Source organism: Epinephelus fuscoguttatus, linkage group LG19, assembly GCF_011397635.1.
Source record: "Epinephelus fuscoguttatus linkage group LG19, E.fuscoguttatus.final_Chr_v1".
In the NCBI taxonomy this organism is placed as follows: domain Eukaryota; kingdom Metazoa; phylum Chordata; class Actinopteri; order Perciformes; family Serranidae; genus Epinephelus; species Epinephelus fuscoguttatus.
In genome coordinates this window covers 32768610-32790145 of record NC_064770.1, presented here as the reverse complement: position 1 = coordinate 32790145, position 21536 = coordinate 32768610, and the positions used below count along the sequence as shown (strand labels likewise).

General features: G+C 43.5%; 4 protein-coding genes across 5 annotated transcripts in view; 3 read left to right on the top strand and 1 right to left on the bottom strand.

Annotated features, from left to right (window-relative positions):
• srebf2 (sterol regulatory element binding transcription factor 2) overlaps positions 1–21536 on the top strand; it is a 597702-nt gene that overhangs the window by 376615 nt on the left and 199551 nt on the right. The gene's annotated exons all lie outside the window — the stretch shown is intronic.
• zgc:65811 (uncharacterized protein LOC393524 homolog) overlaps positions 1–21536 on the bottom strand; it is a 635041-nt gene that overhangs the window by 515632 nt on the left and 97873 nt on the right. The gene's annotated exons all lie outside the window — the stretch shown is intronic.
• The window catches only part of LOC125879939 (germ cell-specific gene 1-like protein), a 55919-nt gene that overhangs the window by 13144 nt on the left and 21239 nt on the right, over positions 1–21536 (top strand). The gene's annotated exons all lie outside the window — the stretch shown is intronic.
• On the top strand, positions 474–19755 carry tcf20 (transcription factor 20). Of its 2 annotated transcripts, none has more exons than XM_049562005.1 (6): positions 474–1034; positions 2964–11431; positions 11580–11673; positions 12738–12787; positions 12965–13065; positions 18090–19755. In XM_049562005.1, exons 2-5 carry the CDS (start codon positions 4208–4210, stop codon positions 13022–13024), a joined length of 7428 nt encoding a protein of 2475 aa, XP_049417962.1. In that variant the 5' UTR covers positions 474–1034; positions 2964–4207; the 3' UTR covers positions 13025–13065; positions 18090–19755. The 2 variants fall into 2 exon arrangements, with proteins under 2 accessions (XP_049417962.1, XP_049417961.1); XM_049562004.1 differs by having other exon boundaries at positions 12738–12801.

Here is a 21536-nt window from a genome sequence, read left to right as displayed (position 1 = left end):
AGTGGCTTTTCTTTGTGGGAAAAAAAACAATATAGCTGCATTGTGTGTAAAATGGGTCTGCGTCTCAGCGTTAGGAGACCACAATAAACTGAACAAGCTTTATCCATTGCGCTGCAATCTTCCCCTAATGCAGGCATACCTATTTGCTCACAAATTGTCTTTTATCTGTTATTGACTTATTCATTTCAGACATAACCTACCATTCCACTCAGCCCTGTCTCCTCTCCATATTGCCTTTGTACCCTGGTGCCTTCATTAGGCTACCCTAATTCATTTTCACAGGAGATGAAATAAGAACAAAGGAGCTGTGATAAAGCCCTGAGCCCAGACATGCAAAAATTGCATTTGCAATATTACTATAATCTTAGATTTTATGGTAGAAATGGGTGAAAAGCAGTGGAATAGCAAGAGCTTCAGAGAGGGAGGGGAGTTGGAGGGATGTGATGGAGAGAGATGAGGGAGGGGGTGCAGGAATATGAGTGTGTATGCATTTTCAAGGCGGTCTTTCTGTTGCAAGAAAAAAACAGTAGTCTAACAGGAAAACGAATAGGTCGAGCTGCTGATGAAGGCATGCAAATGCAATTTACAGACGGAAACTGACGTTTGAGATCTTTATGTGCTAGTGGAGGCTTGTGAGATGGCAGTGTGTTTAATTTTAGTTGGAGATAGGTGGAATCACCTCAGCGGTGTGTGAAAGAGGGAGCGAGAGGCGAGGGAACAAGAGGGGAGGGGGCGGGGGTGTATGGACCTCACTGGCTACGGGACCTACAGGCACCCCGATTGTGCTCTGCTCTCATCATTTTTGGAGGTGAGGACAAAAGAAAAAAGGGGAAATCGGAAGAAAGGCCCGGGATCGGAGTGTCGTGACGGGCCCCCCGACTTCGCCGCCGCTGGTCGGGGTTGTCTGGACTCAAAAGGGTGAGGGGAAAGCGGCGGAGCAGTCGACTCGAGACTGGGGTTTCCTGCCACAGCAGCGGGATTGTCACAAAACAGCCTTTCACTCTTCGAGGGGCCTTGTATTGCTACGTTTTCAGGTATGCATTTAGAGTCTGTTAGCTAGCCTGCCGTTAGCTCTGTTTATTCAAGCAAAATGTCAGGCTGCGTGATGATAATTTTCTGATGCAGTACCCCACACCAGGTCTCTGCCAGCAGACGTTATTTATGCTAGCTAACCCATTTACTCTGAGCCCCAGTGAATTTGTGAGGGGGGAAACATCTGCACCTAATCACCTCTCTTTTGTAGCTAAACGCTGCTTGGCTGCCTCGTACCTTTAGCCTGCTAGAACTATCGTCTTCTGCTCCTTCTCAAATGCTTGTGTGTAATAATGCAATAAACGCAAATTAGCTGGCTTGCTAGGATGCTAGCTGGTAGCTTAGCTAGCTTCCAGCATATGCGGCTACATATTTAATTTGCAGTATGTGAGGTGGCTAACGCTAACCTCACAGAGCTAAGAGAGGCAGCACTACAAAGCTAATTGTAATGCGTATACCTTGCTGTTGGCTAATGTGGCTACTGAGGCTATGGTACAAAAGCTCAGTGTTGTGTTGATGACAACGTGACACGACAAACCATCAGAATATAGCAGAGCTGGGGTTTAGTGGTTATCTGCACAGAAAACATTGCGTATGCTCTTATCAATTAGGCAGCTGTGCAATTGATTGACTTGCTGACAGACTGCATTGAGCCAGTTTTTATTAATGCTGCACCGTTGTGTGTATTGTGAATGCTGCTGCCTGCTCGTGCACAGTGAGCTGCTGTGATTAATTAGTAATCAAGGTAGGGGCTAATAGACGGATGGAGATCAATAGTGTCCTTCTAACTTTTCCAATTGTGCACTGCATCACCCACTGGCTTTGACCCTTTGGATGTGACACCTGAGTGTAGACCTCAGCCAGATCCACAAGGTATAACCAGTTTGTTTTGCAGCCCTCCTGGTCCTGTTTTTCTCCATTCAGCTGCTAGTCACTTTTCCTGTTTCGGAAAAAGCAAGACATTACACTGGTGAAGATAGTTTCACACTAATGATGAGATTGACAGATGTATAACATCACTTGCCCATACACTTATAGTTGTAATCATACACAGTGAGGGCTTGTTATTGCGTGTCTCAGTGTAAGTCGACAGCACTATAACAAAAGTCGCCCCAAAGTTGTGTTAGGGCTATTAACTGTTTTACAGTGTATCAGAGGGAGACAATAGAGGCTTGTGTCACACATGGCAATTACGGGTACTGACCTCATAAAGATGGCGTCATGCCTTTTAATTATCACCCATAATCATTAAAGCCCATTAAAACAGGTTAAATACACTAACATTAACAGTCTTTAGTCTCATTTTAAAGAGGTGAGAGATGGACTGCTCCTGTCGCGGCTCCACAGGGTTGTTTGTTTACATGTGAAGTAGTGTTTGTGACCTTGTCTATGTTACTTTGTTGCCTTAATTGCATGCTGCTGCTCACAGACTTTTTTCTCCAGCAGCTTTGTTTGTTATCAGTCAGAAGAGACAGCTCAGGCGTGTGTTGTTAAGGCTTCAACCACAGTAAAGGCAGTGTATATTAAAATAGAAGTGTTTATATGAGCCTTTTTAAGATGATTGGATGGTGTAATGTTAACATTAGAGGTGGTTTGGTGAATATATTTGTGTTGGATCTGTGTGATTTTAGGGGTGAAAATTAGTTGACTTATGGGAGATGCTGATGCAATCTGTAATATATGATCCCAGATCAGCACCTCTTTTCAATAAACAGCCTCAATAATTTGGAGATAAGATTATCTAAATTGGAGAATGCCAAAACAAAGGCTAAAAACAAATTTCATTAAAGTTGATTGTAGTTGCACTGATAAATATGCCGTAATACCTATTTAATTTCATAAATCAAACAGTAACACAAGGTATAGTAAATAAATAGTACCTTTTCATTTGTGCTTGCTAACTTTTTTTGATTCATCTTTTGTATTTGCAGAGTTGTGAAGGCCAGCGGCTTCTGGAAAATGAACTTATCTGCATGGAAATACTGAAGAGAGAACAGGAGCTTGAATTGACTGAACTTGAAGTGGAATAAATGGATTACCCTCCTTTTGGAAAATTGTTGCCATGGAACTAGGTAGAATTAAATGATGGTTGGCAGAAAGAAACAAAGGTAAGACAGCTACATGCTGAAGATACAGGAGAGCACCAAGAAGAATCTGAACACAGAATCGAGGAGAGAACAGTTACTAAATAGGGACCAAAGACTTCTACAGTCCGAATGAATGCATGCCGTAGCAAAAAAAAAACAGTATTTGAAAGGGAATGACCAAGAAAAAGAACATCTCAAAAAGTATTACACTCTGCATCCAAGAGCTGATGAGAATATCAATGGAGTGTTTGCCTCTGGGAGTGTTTAGTGAGGGTCTGTTTTCAGACGTCTTGATCCGAGTTACTGCAGCTTCGGTCTCACACAGGTGTGAGTCAGGTCCTGGCAAACATATTGAGAAACTGAAGGATTGTTATGACAGAAAACATTCTCAATGGTTTTATTGAGGGGTTTTTTTTTTTGTTGTTTTTTTTTTGGTTTTGTTTTTTTTTTTTTTGCACAAGATGCTCTTGGACCACAACACAGTTTAATCCTAACATAGCTCTGTTTGCTTGAGCTGTTATTATAGTGGAGCGTGTACATGTAAAGACATTTGAGGTTAAACATCTCACATGGTGGCGCGTCAGATGTCCATGATATCATTGCCTGCTCAGTGCCAAACTGCTTCAGCTTCATGGGAATGACTGCACTGTTTTAGTCTTGTATTTTTCTGCAGTAGAAACCTGCTTCTTCTTTTATTTTATTTTTCTTTTTTCTTTAAATTCCATTTTGAGGACCCAGCTGTAAACTGAACTTTTTTCCAAAAAAAAGAAAAGAAAGTGAAAACAACCACACCGCCATCAGATTGAAGACTTTTACCATTTGGCCTTTTCATATATTGATAAAATCATTGTTCGAACTCCCTGCCCACTTTCTACTACAAAAAAGTTATTATAACATCTGCGGTATATGTATTCCTCAGCTTGAACTCTTTGGTTTTTCAAAGCATTTCCTTGTTTTACTGCCAGGCCATAGACTCTCTCTTTGTCATTTATGGTTACTGCCGTAAGCCTTCCAGTTTCTGATCAGAAGCATTCCCTGGTATAGTCACTGACAGATATTTCCGTTTTTAATCCAAACTTGGAAAAACAATGCAGAATTTTTCAAACAGCCCGGCTCCCCCTTCTCTCCCCCCGGGGTTCAGTGGAAGGGGTGGAGGGGGAACTCCATATCCCCCTCAGCCAGCAGATCCCCAGATCTCCCCAAGGATGACGGATGATTACGCAGGGATGCAACAGCAGAGCCTGCACAGAGGCCACCACCACCCCAGTCAAGCCAGCCACATGCTTGCTTACAGTGCTAGAAACAGAGGGGCTGTTGAGGCAGCGCCAACACAGGGTAACATTCACAGCGCCAGCGCTAACAACCCTTACAGGAAGGAGGCCATGGATTATTATTTTTCAATGGGTGGAAAGGACAGGCACAGAAGAGGGGGCATGGCTTACGGGGCAGGATTTGGGTACCCTAATATTGATGGACACATACCTCACCAGTACCGACATGCTGGATCTGGCTCTGCACCATCGTCTGGCCTGATGTCACCATATCCAGTAGACTATGGCTCCAGTGCTGGTTCAGGTGGAGGTGCTGGTGCTGGAGCGTTCTCTCCTTCTCATCAGTATAATATGAGTCAGAACGCTGCAATGCAGTCAGTGCCGGGATCCCAGATGCAGCACCGCCAGCTTGGACAAACCTTCCCAGCTGTCCACCATGCACAGCAGCATAGAAGCTATCCGCACTCTGGGCACAGAATGACCCCTCAGTACCCACACTACTCCCCACAGGGTGGAGCATCCACAGGGTCATCAGGAATGTACAGCCCCCCTCCACAGAGATATCTCGATGGGGCTGCTAGCACGGGGTTCGATCCCAAAGTCAACAGTTCTCCCAGCGTCAACTCCAGTTCAAACTCAGTCTCCAGTTCAGTTGCTGCTAACAATGTGGGGCCAATGGAGAATGTTCAACAGAGTTACCATGCTTCAAATTATCCCGGATATTCCCCACAGACACTTTCACTTCACAAGCAAGCCACACTACAGCACCGCAACTCGCAGCACAATTTAGGGGTAGGTTATGACAACTCTCTCAAGATGCAGCACCAGGGCCCGTCTCCAGGCTCTGTATATGCTAAACATCATCAAGCCTCCAATCCTAGTATACCTCAAGCAGCATCTCAAGAAATAGCCAAATCCCCAATGCACCCCAATGCTCAACAAACCCAAATTAACCAAAACTTCAGCCCGATTTCCAACCCTTCACCAGCTGCGTCTGCAGTGCATTCCCCTAGTTGTAGCTCGTCTCCTTCCCCTTTGATGGGTGTCTCCGAGGTACACGGAAACCCCTCAGGTCATGGTCCTTCACACCCTCCTACATCAAACCCCCGTAGCAGCCATGGTCAAGGTAGATTACTGCAGACCATGCCACAGTTGAGTCCCACACCCAATTCAAACAGCAGCATCAGTAGTTGTGGTAGCAGTGGCAGTCATAAAGCTCACAACATGAGTGCAGTTGGAGGGAGTAGTCTTCCTCCAACAGGCCGCAACAAAGTAGGTCTAGGCACAGGAATCGCATCTCGAGAGGAAGGCTCCTCTATTTATTCATCCTCTTCCCTTGACAAAATGCAAGATGCTGGCCTGAATAGTCTTAATGCCTTGAGCTCACAAGTAGCCAATTTACCAAACACAGTTCAGCATATGCTCCTCACCGACTCAGTGCTTTCACAGAAGAAGGGGAAAGATGCGGGGCAGATGCAACAGGCAACACATGGTGTGCCGCCATCGCAACCAAGGAGTCGAAATGCAAGTGCAGCCTCAAGCACTAGCACGGTTAAAGATGGAAGTGCGCTGGGGATTGGGGATGGCGCCAACTTAGATGCTGGTGCTGATGAAGACTCCTCATTGATGTCAGTTGGAGGCTCATCCGGGACCAAGGTGGAGCGCGAGGAGCAGTATTCTGAGGGGGAACATGGGAGAATGAGGCAAATGAGTGGTGCAAGCAGTGGATCTGAACCAACTAGCTATCATCCTCCCTCTCAGAGTCAAACTCAGACTGGGCAAGCATCAGCTGTTAAAACAGTCATATCTGATTCACCGTTAAAAGAACCGATTGTTTCCGAAACAAAAGCAAACGAAGCTCACGTTCCCTCTTCATCATCATCTCCATCCTTTGGATGTCAGTCATCAGAGACTGGCCCAACTTCACATTCGACACCTCCAGTTTCTTCATCCCCTTCCTCCACCTCCTCCAGTATTCCTCCTCCACAGCCAAATTGTGTCTCAGAGCCTGGTCTGACATATAATGACCACAGAGGTGGCCATAGGAGGACAACAGAAATAAAAAATGAAGTTATCAAAAATGAAAGTGAAGGCACGGTTGACAAAACAGAGAAAGGCAGTGGCCAAATGCAGCGAGATGGCGAAGCCAATTCACAAAATTGTCAGGACAAAGAAAACAGGTTGCACACTGCATCCAGATTACACAATAATGAGAGGGAAGAAAAGCACACATCTGAGGAACAGCAGAGTGCCAGCAGTGTCGGTGTGATTGTTTCAGCTCGGTCTGAGGGAAGTCACGCTGAAAAAAGCAAGCATCCCCAAGACAACTGTATAGAAGATAAACACTCTTTCTTAAGAGAGCCGAGCAGCCACAACGGGGACGAAGGTGTAGATCTGAGTATATATTCCTCTCTTCACCAGAAATCAAATTTTGGACGGCCTCAAAATCCTCCCCAGTCCGGACCACATAAATATAGCTACCCAGAATCAACATATGGCTCAGATTTGTCAATGAAAAACAGAGGGAGAGCCGGCCAAGGGGGTGTAATGGAATCAAATTCCAGATACTTGGGGTACCAGCAGTCACAAACCAGTTATGGCTCTGTGCATCCAAAAGATGCTGGTTCTGTAGCAGAGGCTTTGGTGAAGAGAGGGCAAGGAGCAGGGGCTAAAGGTCATGAGGATAACTCACAAATGCAGCAATTTCCAAGCCTTTTACAAGAAGTTCTTCAAGGTTACAATTTAGATAGACGTTATGGCAGACCAGAGCAGGCATTTCCTGCTCATCTCCAGGTTCAACAGCAGTTTCAAACCAGACACCCATATGGCATGAGTGAAAGTATAAGGATGCAAAGTGGAGGGACTGAGGCCTCGGCTCATTTTGGACAAATGGGGAGCTCTGGAAAGACCCCACATTCAAGCCAGAGGCATGGAAGTGAGCCTGATTTTACCCCAGATGCTCAGGCCTCAGTGAAGTCAGAAGTGTCAAGTACTAAGATAATGCAAAATGCTGAAAAACCTGAAGCGGGTGTGTCCCAGAGCCATTTACAGCAGGCTACAGAGTCTCAGCTACCCCCAACAAAACATATAAACTTAGCTGACTATTCTCTACCACAGAGAAAAGCATTATCTAATGTGCCCGCTCCATCCTCTGCTGTGCAGGAGCTCCTTTTGCAAGAGCCAGAGCCGCTAACAGGCAGCATTGGTCAAACTGAGTCTCAAAAATCATCAGGCTCCATATTAGCCCCATCAGAGCGGCGCTCTGTCATCTGTGATGTGTCGCCAAACCGACGCAGCACACCAGAGAGGGATAGGGAAAGTGACAGAGAGAGGGAGCGGGAGAAAAGTCAGAGTGGAGCCTCTGTGATTCAACAGCCATTTTCCTCTCTAGCAGCAGCCAGTGATCTGAGTAAAAAGGATATTGGAGAGAAACAAGTGGTGAAAATGGAATCGGCATCAAAAGAGGCTGGCCCAGACGCAGCAAATTTACAAACTGATCATCATGGCAGTGGTGGAGCTAATGAGGCTGATATTGAGTATCATTCCAAGTCTGTTCATTCATCTGTTGTCATGAATGCTGACCCCTATAGGCGAGGTAGTGTTGACATTACGCCCCTGCCTTCACATCCTTTGAGTACTAACCCTTTATCTTCACCTTCAAGGCATCAGTCCTATCTCCATGGTGTTGATTTGTCAACTGGAAGTGGCAGCAGTTTTCCTGGATATCGATTTGGTGATGCAAGAGAAGGGAATGTGATGCCACGCAGTAACCCCCATTTTCCCTCCCACCATCCATTCCACAATTTATCCCCCCAGACTCAATCCACAAATAAGCTTCAAATGTATCCTCACCCTCGTGCCCCGCCTCATCACCCCCATGACATGAATGACTGGGTGAAAGCAATGAACAGGCCATCAAAGGAAATGATGATGCAGCCCGGTTCTTCTCCAGGAAGACACAAGGTCAGCCAATCAGAGCAGAGACAGAGGATGGTCTCACAAACTGACATACCCAGCGAACAGCACCCAATCAAACCTTCCCTCCATCATCAAAGCGCTTTCTTTGATTTGAAAATGTGGGAGTCGTCACACTCTGGAAGAGAAGGTGCTAGAATGATAGAGGGAGACTCCTTCTTCAGAACACAGCCGCCTCCTCCTCCACCTCCTCCTCTCCCTCCTGCCCCTGTAGCTTCACATGTCCCTGTTCCTCCACAAATGACTCACAGCCAAAATGCTGCTGAACCTGAGGTCTCCAGAGGAGCCATAGAGGAAGTCAAACACCCCATCCCACTTCCTCCACCTAGCTCCACTAAGCCTTCTGCTGACATGAACTCCATTCAGCCACAGGTGCAGCGTCAGACCAAAGCTGGGGGTTCTGGAGACACAAATCCGCTAATATTGCGAAGGAGAGTTCGTTCTTTTATCTCTCCCATTCCCGCCAAAAGGCAACTCCAAGATGCGCCTCAGCAGAGGGCTGCCACAAATTCACATCACTCCCCTGGAGCTCAGTCAGAGTCGAGCCATCACAATGAAGATGACTCATCCAGTTCTGATATCCCATGTCCCAGGCTCTCTTCCCCTCTGCCCGGAGAGAACACCTATTTACAACCTCTGTCTCCATCGAGTGGTAATACCAAGGCTTTGCCTCCCAGGAAAGGACGAGGTTTGAAACTAGAGGCAATAGTGCAGAAAATCACGCCAAATATTAAAAAGCCAGCAGGCCATGTTGATGATGAGTCAAATCATTACCCGGGCTTCTCTCACTCAGAAATACCACCGTTTAATGATTCACAGGACCAAGACTTGGCACATTTCCCCAGGGTCGCAGGAGGGGATGATAGTTACATGGATGAAAGTCACTCATTAAACGACATGATTCCCTTCAGAGGAGTTGATGAGACAGGGCCTCTGCCTCCCTCTGCCTATCCGTGTGACCCTCATCAGACTTCCCAAACTCTAAAACAAGACTTTGACTTTGGATTAGGAGCTGGTGTGGCCTCTGCATCTGGTGACAAGGAGGATTTTGCTTTGCTTGGACCTTTACCCCCTCCTCCTCCTCTGCCTCGCCCGGTCCAGGGCTCTCCACCTCCATCCTCATCTGCCCTGTCAGACATTCAGCATTTCACCAACACTTACCAGCAGCTTGAGACAAGAAGAGGAGAGCAGTCTGCTGCTAACCTTCTTCGACAGAAACTTCAAGAATCTGGCATGGGATTTGATGATTATCCTGGCAGTGACTACTATGGAGCCACCCCACCCCACCATAGTCAGGCTCAAGGACACATGCTAAATAGGCAACATCAGATGTCCTCTGGTCGGTCCAGTTTGTCGCCACAAGATTCTAAGCCACCAGAGAGTCTGGTGCCTAAAGGCTATTTCCCATCTGGCAAGAAGAAGGGCAGGCCCGTAGGGAGCGTGAATAAACAAAAACGGGCCCAGAACCAAGCCCAAACACAAGGGCAGAGCCAGCCTCAAGCTCAGGCTCAGAGCACAACTCAGAGTGCTCCTCCAGCCCCACCCACTCCAACTATAGCTGCTGCCATAACCCCTCCGTTGGTGCAGACCGCCAGCAGCACACCGCCCCCTGCTGCACCCCCTCTGACAGACAATAAAAGCACTCCCCCGCTGACCCCACCTATTTTAACCCAGGTAGTGAAAGTGGATGTTGAGAGTGAGGACACACAGCCAGAGATCGAGGTCAAACCTGTGCGAAGGAGACGCAGAGGTGTGAAAGATGAAAATGAGCCCCTAGAAGCCAGAGGACGACAGAGGAGGAGAAGGAGGGGAGCAGCACCGACGGCGCCACCGGTGGCCAAAGACGACCCAGATACACCTTTAGGTGCAGGAGGGAGCCCTGGCACAAATAAAGTATTCATGGACCCAAATAGAAAGGGCCCGTTTGTTCCACACATACATGTGGAGAACAAAATACCAGAGATTGGGGCAGTGTGCACCATTGTAAATGCTGAGGAGGAGAAGATGAAAGGAGAGCGGAGTGCAGTCGGAGGGAAAGCAGGCGGGAGTGGAATTGATTCTCTCCTGACCTCAGCTCTTTCCTCCCAGTTATCTAGGAGAGACAGAGAATCAGAGAAAAGGGAGACAGACGAGGTGGAAACTACACTTCAGTCAGGAAAAGCGCTTCCTTCATCTGGCTATGTTGTTTCAGGCCCCGTGATTACAGAGACCAATCACTCTGGCCGCCTGCTCTGCTGCCTCTGTCAGAAATGGGCAAATTACAAACACCTTGGAGATCTCTATGGACCTTTCTATCCAGCTGAATATGCTGCAAAGCTCCCCAAGAACCAGCCCCAGGTCCGACAATGCCAGCCGACCACAGGCACAAACAAAACAGGACCAAATGCAGACATAAGCTCAAATGCTTCGAACACCATCCAAGACTCACAAACACAAGATGCTCAGTTTACAAAGCCCCCAACTGAGAGTGAGTATGCCGTCAGCTTAGATTCAAACCCAATATCTCTCACCACTACAGTCAGACCTGCCCCCACGGCCGATAGAGAGGAAATGATGATGCACATGACTGGCAAGTTCAGTAACACTGCCTCCTCTTCCTCCTCTTCTTCGTCCTCTTCATACGCCAGTAAAACAAAATCTCTAACCTGGGACATGAATCTAGATATCCGGCCTATCCCCGAGCTGAAGAGAGAGCCAGACCTTGAGATCGACCAGCAACAGCCGCAAATCCAGCAACAGCTGCAGCAGCCAACAGATGAAGCTCAACAACGACCTCAACACAGAAAGCTGACCTCACATCCCCGCTTTAAAAGGAGGCACAAATCTAGTGAGGAATCCCCCAGAATGGTGCCATCCAACAGTAAGGCGTCGCTGCCCTTCCAGCCCCCTCCGCCCGCCTTGGATTCCCTGGGACCCTTGGCACAACTTGCCCAGCTGCCTCAGATGCCCATGGACCCAGAGGAGCTGTGGGTCCACGAAGGATGTATAGTGTGGACCAGTGGAGTGTATCTTGTCAATGGCAGACTGTATGGCCTGCAGGAGGCACTAGATGGCACCAGAGAAACAGTGAGTGTCACTTGTATCTGTTTGACCTGTTTTTATTTTGGGATATTTCAGATTTATTTCTGATGTTGACTGTAACTGTTTGAAAAACATAACAAATGCTGTACAGTATATTAATTTCTTCTTTGCCATTCTGTCTGTCTCTGCTCAGTGCTGCTCATACTGTGAGATGGTGGGCTCAACCCTGGGCTGCTACAGTAAAGGCTGTACACTCCGCTACCACTACCTGTGTGCTATTGAAGCTGGTGAGTGGACGCATTACTCACAAGCACGCTGTAGAAAGCAAGATAAAACAAAATCTGGGTCCTAGAATTTAAGATTCTGTAATTTTGCATTTCAAAACAATTTTGAAGTCCACATTAACAAGGTGAAGCAATTCTTACCAGGGTTTTGACTGGAAATCAAATGAATGCAGAGAAATTTACTTTATGATCTTGACATACAGATTTATTTCTTTCGAATCAGTGCGGCACTGCTACAACAGTGTGGTTGAAGAGACAAAATACCAGCATGCAATTAATTAACTCTGAGACCCACATACTGTGGACCATTTGTCTTTTTTGGGGAGGGACAGGGGATCTTTTTGCAGGTCAGCAGTGTATGCCACAAAGAAGTGGTACATATCACCTGAAAGCTGGAAACCAGAAGATTAATTTGAGATGCAGCTCAGTTTTTCTAGTCTTAAATCTGTAATCAACAGTGCATAGTTTGTTCCCAAAAGTGTATGGGATTAACATAAAATGGACATGTTTGTAAAGGGGAGACTCATGGGTACCCACAGAACCATATTCATTCAAATATGTTGAGGTGAGAGGTCAAGGGACCTCTGTGAAAATGGCCATGCTGTTTTTCTCTCGGAGCATTATTTAGCCACCTTCATAAGGAGCTAGATCACTGGGTAGTACCTTTTTTCTTCTGTGAAAAAAAGTTTCACATATTGGCCTAGCAGATGTTTTTTTTTACCGGTATGTCAAGTGTAAGGACATTCTTGTAAAGCCACAATGGATGGTTTTGTTAGTATTTGAGCAAGAGGATCTAACATACCATCCGCCTTAGAAAATACCATCGAAAATTTTCAGAGAATTCTTGGTAGTTCAGCCCATATTCATACAGTAGACACAGAAGGGGTCCCTGCTCCATCTCTCTTTTAGCAAAGTGTCCTTGGACTGAAAAATGTTAAAGATCCCTGATGTAAAATACTGCTTCCCAGTGATAGATGTTTGTGCCCGTTTAAAACACAAATGTTCTTTTTCACTGTAAGAGCTCTGTAATGCAATATCTCTACCATCTCTTCTCTGTCTCTCTTCAGATTGCTCTCTGAATGAAGATAACTTCTCTCTGCGGTGTCCGAAGCACAAGGTAAAGAAGGAGAGGTTGGTCTTAGTTTTTTGTGATTCAGTGAAAATCCCTTCTTTTTCATTTGCCACTCTAGTTCCTCACTGCACAATCACTGCTCTTTCATCGATTCTTTCAATCTCTGTCTCTAACCCCCGACAATTTTCCCGCTGTCTGTCTGTCTCTCTCTTTTTCACTCAGTTTACCCAGAGCATCCGGCCAGCCAAGTCAGTGTACCTGGAGCAGTCAGAGAGAGGCTGAGAGAAATGCAGAAGAAGAAGAGACGCAGGAGTCTGGGAGCTGTAAGTTCAGACTCTGCTGTATTTGTTTGTATTTGCAGCATGTGTCATAGAACATTCTGGGTAGCCTCATAAACACCTTATTTGTTCATAGAATTGTTGAGTGGTGCAGAAGGACAAAAATCATTTGCCCCATCCATAAATATAATTATTAATATTGAATGCACCCATTTATTGGCCAAACATCAGCATCAGCCAATATTCGCCTCGTTGACTGATCGGCAAATAAGATGACATTCACTGACGACATTGGCTGATGCTTTGCTGTTGTGTGCCGTTTTACGCAGGCTCCAAAGCAGGGTTGAGACGAACAGCATCCCAGAGACAATAGAAAACGTGTTTTAAACAAACATAGGTCTTCCCTTGACTGTAGGCGGCCGCAGTGAACTCTCAATCGACACGTCAGAGGATGCTCCCTGTTGTTTACCTAATAATTCTATATTCTCAACAACAAATCCGTGTTTAAATCATCAGGAGGAGAGCTAGTTAACGTTAGCTGCCAGCAGCTGGTGGCTAGAACTAACTGCTGGCAGACAATGCATTGAGTTACATTACGATGCGTTCAAGCTCTAGTCAGTAAAAACAAGTATTGGGTGAAGGTAAATTATAACATTTTCATGATGTGTTCAAATGTGATCTTGTAAAATGTCATTTTTGGTGGCAAACTTGGATGAATACAGCTGTTTGAAGGATAAAATAGATTTTAGGGAGGGAATGATTTTTTATATATATATAGATATATATATATATAGATAGATATAGATATATATCACAACAGCATCTGCGAGCGATTAAGTAGTGGACAGTTTTCTTTCTGCTACTGCGGCTGAGGACAAACCCCAGCCCCCCACGCCCCCAGAAGCGCCAGTATCAGGCCCGTAATCTGCAGCAATAGTTTTGCTATTGTATCTGATGCCGCAAGCTAATCTGTCAAGAACACACACTAATAATCTTTTATATACAATATAAAGGATATATTATATATGATATAAAGAATCTGGTTATGACAAATAATAAAATAGATGTTGATTGCTTGCTAACTCTTGATTTTCCTGCCCCTCTCCCTGCTACTCTCCTGGAGTTTAAATTCCTCTGATTTTACCGCTTCACGTGATGAAATTTTAAAATTTGCCCATTCATTATAATTTTCACAAATAGCCAAGTGTCACTGCTGTTTGATTGTTTTGTTTTATTTTTTTAATTTAAGTAGGCCCACTTATTTGTCAGTTGTGTCTAAACAGAGAGTGAGAGATACATGCACACACAAGTAGAGAGACAGACAGAGAAATGATAAGAATTATCTTTGTGTGATTAGATAAGGACATGATGATGATGTAATGTATACAAAATTAATTAATGGAAATAAATTCATATATTATGTTAAAGGTCACACATATTAGTTGTTTATCACATGTAGTAGACCATTTCTGTGGTGGCAGGTAATGCCAGAGCTTTCCATCAGCCATCACCACAGGTATATTCTAGACCTGCTGGAAACACTGGTAATTGTGCTCTGCAGCCAGCTCCCCAGTACAAAACCCACCTCACCACCCAACAGGTTTAATCACCACAAATACATTTTCATCTGGCAAACATCATTTGGTAGAAGCACGGTTTCTCATTAATGGACCTTCAGTGAATGGGCACTAATTTGTTGCCTCGGGGCTGTTTACACCTTTTCTATTCAGACAATTTAATTTCACATAGCAATATAATAGCTGCTCTACTCTTTGTTGGCTGGTCCTTGGAAAAAAAAAAATCCTGCTCTCACTCTCCTTGCGCCACCTCAGTGGCTGTGCCGCTGCCTGTCACTCCCTTTCTCTACCTCCCCCTCACTTTCAGTCCAGCCTGTCCTCATGGAAACTAAAGACACACCAAATCTCTCCTATTCTTTCTCTTTGAGTAAGATTACAGCAGAATGTGGACGATATGTTGCCTGATCCCAGACAGCTGTCAACTCGTTACACCCCGTTTCCATCTTCATTCTGACATTGCGTCCACTCCAACAGATTTTTGTAGGAGGAAGGAGGATTCAATTTTCCCTATCCAGTCACCAGAGACCAACCTGTCCGCCTCAGTCTAACACCATTTTAAGTCCACACTGCTGCATAGTGATGCCAACGTACCTGTTTTGCCAGGGCTTTAAGAGTAGAGTGGAGCAAAATAAAAACAAGCTACGATGTCAGGTGATATTGAGAAGACATTTCGATTCAGAACAGCCTCAGTAGCAGCGTCTATCTTATCCATAAAATGTATACGACGCGTCTCCACTTCCTCCCACTGTACAAAATCAAGCCAGAATTTCCCCGATACAGCTGCTGCGATTTTGTGTTGATGTCATTTGGCGCAGAGTCTGCACAGTAGCGATCTCTGTTGGCTCTGTGGCCTGTCCGACCAATCAAGAGCACACCAATTGGCGCACACAGCCATCAGTCATGATGTCAGACCCCCATTTTATAGCATCAAATAACCATTTCCAGCAAACTTACCGGGAACATGATCACTTGAACTTAAATCTGCTTGGTAAGAACTGCCTGAAATGACAGAAACCATCTTTGATTTTTAAGTTCAACCCATGTACCATCTGCTGACATGGAGGAACTGGGGTCGATGACCTATTCTGCAGCGAGCCACCAGGAGGCGATCGAAATGTTTTGGCTTCACTTTTGGGGAGCTGTCATGTCGTCGTTCTTTATATACAACAGGGGTACAAACATACCACGTTCCGTTTTGCATCGACTCTGCATGCTGTGTGACGATATGCAACTCATGTCCGTCAATAATTGTATCACATTTCTTTATTTGACCTCTGCTGTCCACTGTCACCACAATCAAGCTTGCTCTATCTAACTGCTGCTTGGCGCGATTATCAGTGGCACTTGTTAGATGCTACAGAGGAGAATTTCACACTTACTGCAGAGAGAGTCTGCAAGAATGTGGCAGCACAATGCTGAAGCAGATCGGTGCAGCGGAAGTTTCGTTGAAAGTAAATTTACTCAGTTAAGGAATGAGGAGAGATTGAGATAAGCATTAGTACAATGAGCCGCAGGTAGGCTGCTCGACAAATAGGCAGTGGTGGAGGAAGTCTTCAGATTCTTTACTGCTCTAGGGGCAGGCTACTAATAACACCACACTGTGAAAACACTCCAGTAAAAGTCCTGAATTTAGAATAATAATTAAGTAAAAATAGCCTCTAATTATGTACGTTTTATCAGCAAAATGCAATCACCTTGAATACTGAGTGTAAAAGTACTCACCGTACAGCGAAATGGTCTCTATTAGTGTTTTCCTTTTCTATTTGATGTTATTGGTTTAATATTACAGCTGCATTAATGTGTATGTGTCATTTTACTACTGTAGATGAACTCCTTTATATACTAATGGGTAGTTTAGTCCACAGCACTGGATCATATTCTATAAGATCACCATATGTTTGCAGCGTGGCTGTCCTGTGAGAGCCACGAGTCTCTTAAAAATTTGACCAGTGTTTTTCAAATGTTTTTTGCCCAAGTCACACCAAAGGGCGAGCCAAAATCTCAAGGCACACCTTTATTTATATCTGTGCACAACAGCTTCTGTAACGTGTGTTATCACTCTTACCAAGAAGACGTTAATAAGACGTTAGATTAAATCACATTGTTTAGCCAAAGTTCGCCTCTTTATTAGGAAATGTGTGCCCACAACGTACTGATACAGTTGATTAAAAATTCATTCATAAGTTTTTGTAAAGGCCCAGTTAAATATTGCAGTAATAATATGTGGTTATTACAGAACCCCACAGCACACCTGGATTGGCATCACTGCACACCATTTGAGAACCACTGAGTTTGACAAACAGCCTGTTTTCAGCTGTGTGGCAACACATTTTCCAGCTGAGTTTATTTAGCAACACATGCGGGAACACTTTATCCTGCAGTTTATCACAAACATGCAACATCAACACATCTGGAGATACATGGCTTACACTGGACAGGAAGGGGATGAAAAGCTGGAATCTGAAAAGCAACTAAAGCTGTCAGACTAGTGAAGTGCAGTTAATAGTGTAGTATTTACAAGGGCTGGGCGACGTGGACAAAAATTCATATCTCGGTATTTACAGGCTAACTGGTGATACATCAACATCAGAGAGAGAGGCCGAGGGAGGGAAGGAGTGAGAGACTCTGTCTGCGTTATATACATCTTGTATATGAAACGTCTGTTTTGTCGCTGCATTTTTTTAACACATCTGTTGCCTGCATCCAGGCGCTGTCTCAGTGTCACACAATAGACTACAACTACCAAGAAGATCAGACGCGCTATGATCCACCTCACACATAAACTAGCAAACAAACGCTCAACTGACACAATCAAGCAGCTCTGTCTCCCACACATGCGGTGCAGCACTGTACCGCACGTGTGCCGTGGTAATTTCGTCTCACAGACTGATATAGTGTAACACGTGCAACACATAGACCGATGTCACACTGTAGGCTAATGAACAGACAGATTAAACAGAGTAGCAGCTCTGTGTCTCTGTGTTGATGGACAACTTGTGAGTGAGTGAGTGAGTGGGGCGGAGCTGTGCGTTGGTATGCCTTTTGTAATGCACCTTGACCCTATATTGATATAAATGGTGTTGTCTAAATTTAGATCTTGCTTGAAAATATAATGATGTATCGTACATAGTCGCTACATGACCCAGCTCTAATATTCACCTCTGAAATTTAGTAGATTTGAACTGAGAAACTGCAGTTTTGTGCACATATTTCTTCCCCAAGCAATCACATAGCTGTAGATGCCTGATCTGAGTGAAGTTGGACTAGTTACAGCTGTTAGATTTGTTAGAAAATTTGATTATTGCATTTAAAATGACTGCAAAGAACTGTTTGCCAACAGTAAGAGAACATGTGATTGTCTGCGTATGGGTCCAATCCCAAAGACTCCTCACAGTGGTCGTCTCCTTTAAAGAAATTGTGCTATGTGTGAAAGCAGTAATGCGTGGGTCCTTAACGATGCTAACGTCAATTTGTTTGTGTTCCCTCTGCCAGGTCAGTTTGGACAATAGAAGACTGAGACACGAGACTTTGTGAAGCAGCCCCAAATGTGAAAGGACAGGACTGGCATCTGTGACAGTGAACAACAAAAGGGAATGTACAATTTCTCAACAGGAATCAGCATTATTTACATTTAAGACAATGGAAAAAAAGAAACCTTTTTTTTTCTAAGAGAATTGTTGCTCTTTACTTAAAAGCAGAAAAAGAAAAAAAACAAGGACATGCAACATAGAGGAACGGAGCTTGAAGTGAAACAAAAAAAGAAAAACTACAAAGATCGAAGCGGAATAAAATGAGACGTCAAGACTGACAGAGGAACTAAAGGAACTTTTTTGTGGAGAACAAAAGAAACAAACTTCCTCTCTAGGCTTACTTTGATTTTCCTCAGACACCCTCAATGTGTAAAACTCTTGTTTATCATCATCTGTATTATCATTTACCTGTTGTTTTTTTAGGTGTTCTTTTGCTTTGAAGAGACATATTGGGAGCAAGTTGGGTGATAAACCCAAAGAAGAAAACGAGAGAATTCTGTATCCTCTCACAAGTAGTATTTTATCTTACGATATTAGGATGACCACAATTATTATTTTAGTCCTCATTATTATTTTGTATCCTCATCAGTATTTACTCATGAAAATGAAATGGATGTATCTCACTTTATATTCAGTCAACACATGAATTGGATTTATTTTTTTCTCATTCCTGGAGAGGGAGGAGCCAGAGTGATGTTGTCTGGAATGTCAGGGTCGAGTTTGCCACAAAGACATTATTGCCTTGGAGAACGGACATCTGTTGCCTTTCAAAAGTCACGTGTATGACTGAGGAGTGTGTGTGTTGGTGTGTGTGTGCGCGAGAGAGTGAGAAACTGAAAAAAAAAATGCCGATATCTGGGTCTTTGATTCCATTTTTGGTCCTTTTGAAAAGTGTTCTTATTTTTCATCACTGGGGTTTTTACGGTACAGATAGTATTCATGAAAAATCTGATGGACTCAATCTTATTTTTCAAGTACAAATGTTCGTAATGTGCAAAGAGAAGGACAGAGCCTTGTAAGAGGAGGAGGTAACACTATGGACTAATGCGTGTCTGCCATCTTTAACTGACAGGAAAATGATGAACAGGATACTGAAGAGTTTTCATCGGTGTGGAACTGTGTGCTGGGTGCACAAGTGCTATGTTCTGCATAGGAAGTTACGTTTGACTGACGGGTGTCAGTGCCTCGCACAGTGATGAAAACATTTTTGGAACTGGAAAACTTTGGAGAAGGTGTCATATAAGCGGCTGTGATTGGCCAACCGTACTGGCCGATGTGGAGTAAGCCTTACCAAGTACTTCTGAATGGTTTCATTCTTTAGTGACACAGCAGCGATTTGATCGGGAGATGCAAAATACATTCAAAAGAAGCATTGCCATAAAATTTAAAAGTGAGTCGTACATGGTGTTGTCTTTATCATTTTTTATTGTTATTCTTGTAAAAAAAAAAAAAAAAAAGTCAAACTGAGAAGACAGTTACACTATCAAAACCATGCTGTATTAGAAACCTGTCAATATGTATATGAATTATGAATACACTTAAAAATGCTTCAAGTATGCTCCTCTTCTTATTTCTTCAACTTATTTTTGTCACTTTTGTTGCTCTGATAAAAAAACACCTGCTTGAGTTACTTCCTGCATTTTTCTGTCCTAATTTCTTTCCCACTTTTAGCGATCTCTGCCTTCCCCCTTTTTTTTTTTTTTGCACATATATTCTCAGTCATCTCTCTGTAGTACATATTCACACAAGCTATCTCTGTCTCTATTTCTGTCTCCCCCCCTCATTTCTTCTTCCTGCCTTTTCAGTTTGAGGCGAGTGCATAACCCCATTCTGACTCCTCCAGACTGCCTTTAGAAGACGAGTTGTGAACGCGCTCTCTCGAGTCGAGAAACTGTTGTACCAGGTCAATTCTGTGTTTCCGTCAATCTGTGTCAGGGGGAAAGTGTCACACTGAAGAATTTGACTGAAAGAAAGCAGAGCAGCTTCAATGTAGAAAAAAATAGAGAACCAAAGTGTCTGGCAAAAGTTCAAACATTTGGTAAAAGGCAGTGGTTATGAAAAATGGAATTTAAAAAAAGATTAAGCATAATGCCATTTATATGACCGGGTATAAGTTTGTGGATTAGCTCAGGTTTTCCTTTGTCACAAATGAAACTGCTGTTGGCTCCATTATGAACCAAGATTTAATATGTTCTGCTGTAATGGCCTCACCCAGGGGTGCTTCTGCAGTTGTAATGTTCCTGCAGGTCAGGTGATTAAAGTGAAGAAGCCTTCCATAGCTTAGCTTAGATCAAAATAAATTTACAATTGGAATTTTCTTTTAAATTGAAATGGCTAGCTAGGGAAAAGTAATGGCTAAGTTAAACTGATGAAATAGCTTAAAATAATGGACATAGAATTGAAATCTTACTAGAAGTAAATGATAAACAATTGAATTCTCTTGCTAAAGGTAATGGATAAACAATTGAAATATGGTAGTTATCTTAAAGTAATGGGTCAACAATTGAAATAGCTTGTGAAAAGTAGCCTAATGGATGGATGGTACAATAGCTAAATCTATTCGATCAGTGGTGACATTTCCAAAGCCAGACAGTTGAAATAGCTAAAAATATAAAAATTAAATGGTAAGTTAGCAAAAAAAAGGATAGCTATTGTTGATTTAAATAGCCAAGAGTAATTTCTAAATGGCAGAATACCTGAAAGTAAAACCATTTACAGAAAAAAGATTAATAATTGAACTATTTGGCTAAAGGTAATGGATTGAAATAGTTTACTAAAAATACTTTTAAAAAAGGGTTGAAATAGCTAAAAGTATAAAATTAAATGGTAAAAATAAGCTATCAAAAATAATGGATAGCTAACGTTAGCTGTTGTTGAATTACATAGCCAAAAGTAATGGCTAAATGGTGGAATACCTGAAAGTAAAACAATTTGTAGATTACTAAAAATGATAAATAACTGAACTCTTTTGCTAAAGGTAATGGATAACAGTTGAAATGGTTAGCTTAAAGTGATGGATAAAATAGCTTGCTAAAAGTAAATAATTGAAATAGCTTGTGAAAAGTAGCCTAATGGATAAATGGTGCGGGAGCTAAAACTGTTGAAAAATGGAAAAATTCCCAAAACTAAACACTTGAAATGGTTACCTTAATGATGGAAAAATTGTTGAAATTAGCTAAAAGCATGCTAGCTAACGTTAGCTATTGTTGAATCATATAGCCAAAAGTAATGGCTAAATGGTGGAATAGAGTGCCAAAGTCACGCCCCTTCCGGTGAAGCTCACGGGACCTTAGATCGGAAAAAATATGAACGGCAGTGAATGAGGAGAGAAATATTATCTTTTGGTCCTGTTTGAGTTGTGACATGAAATCCAAATATGTCGTTAATGAATTTAAAACATACATTTTAA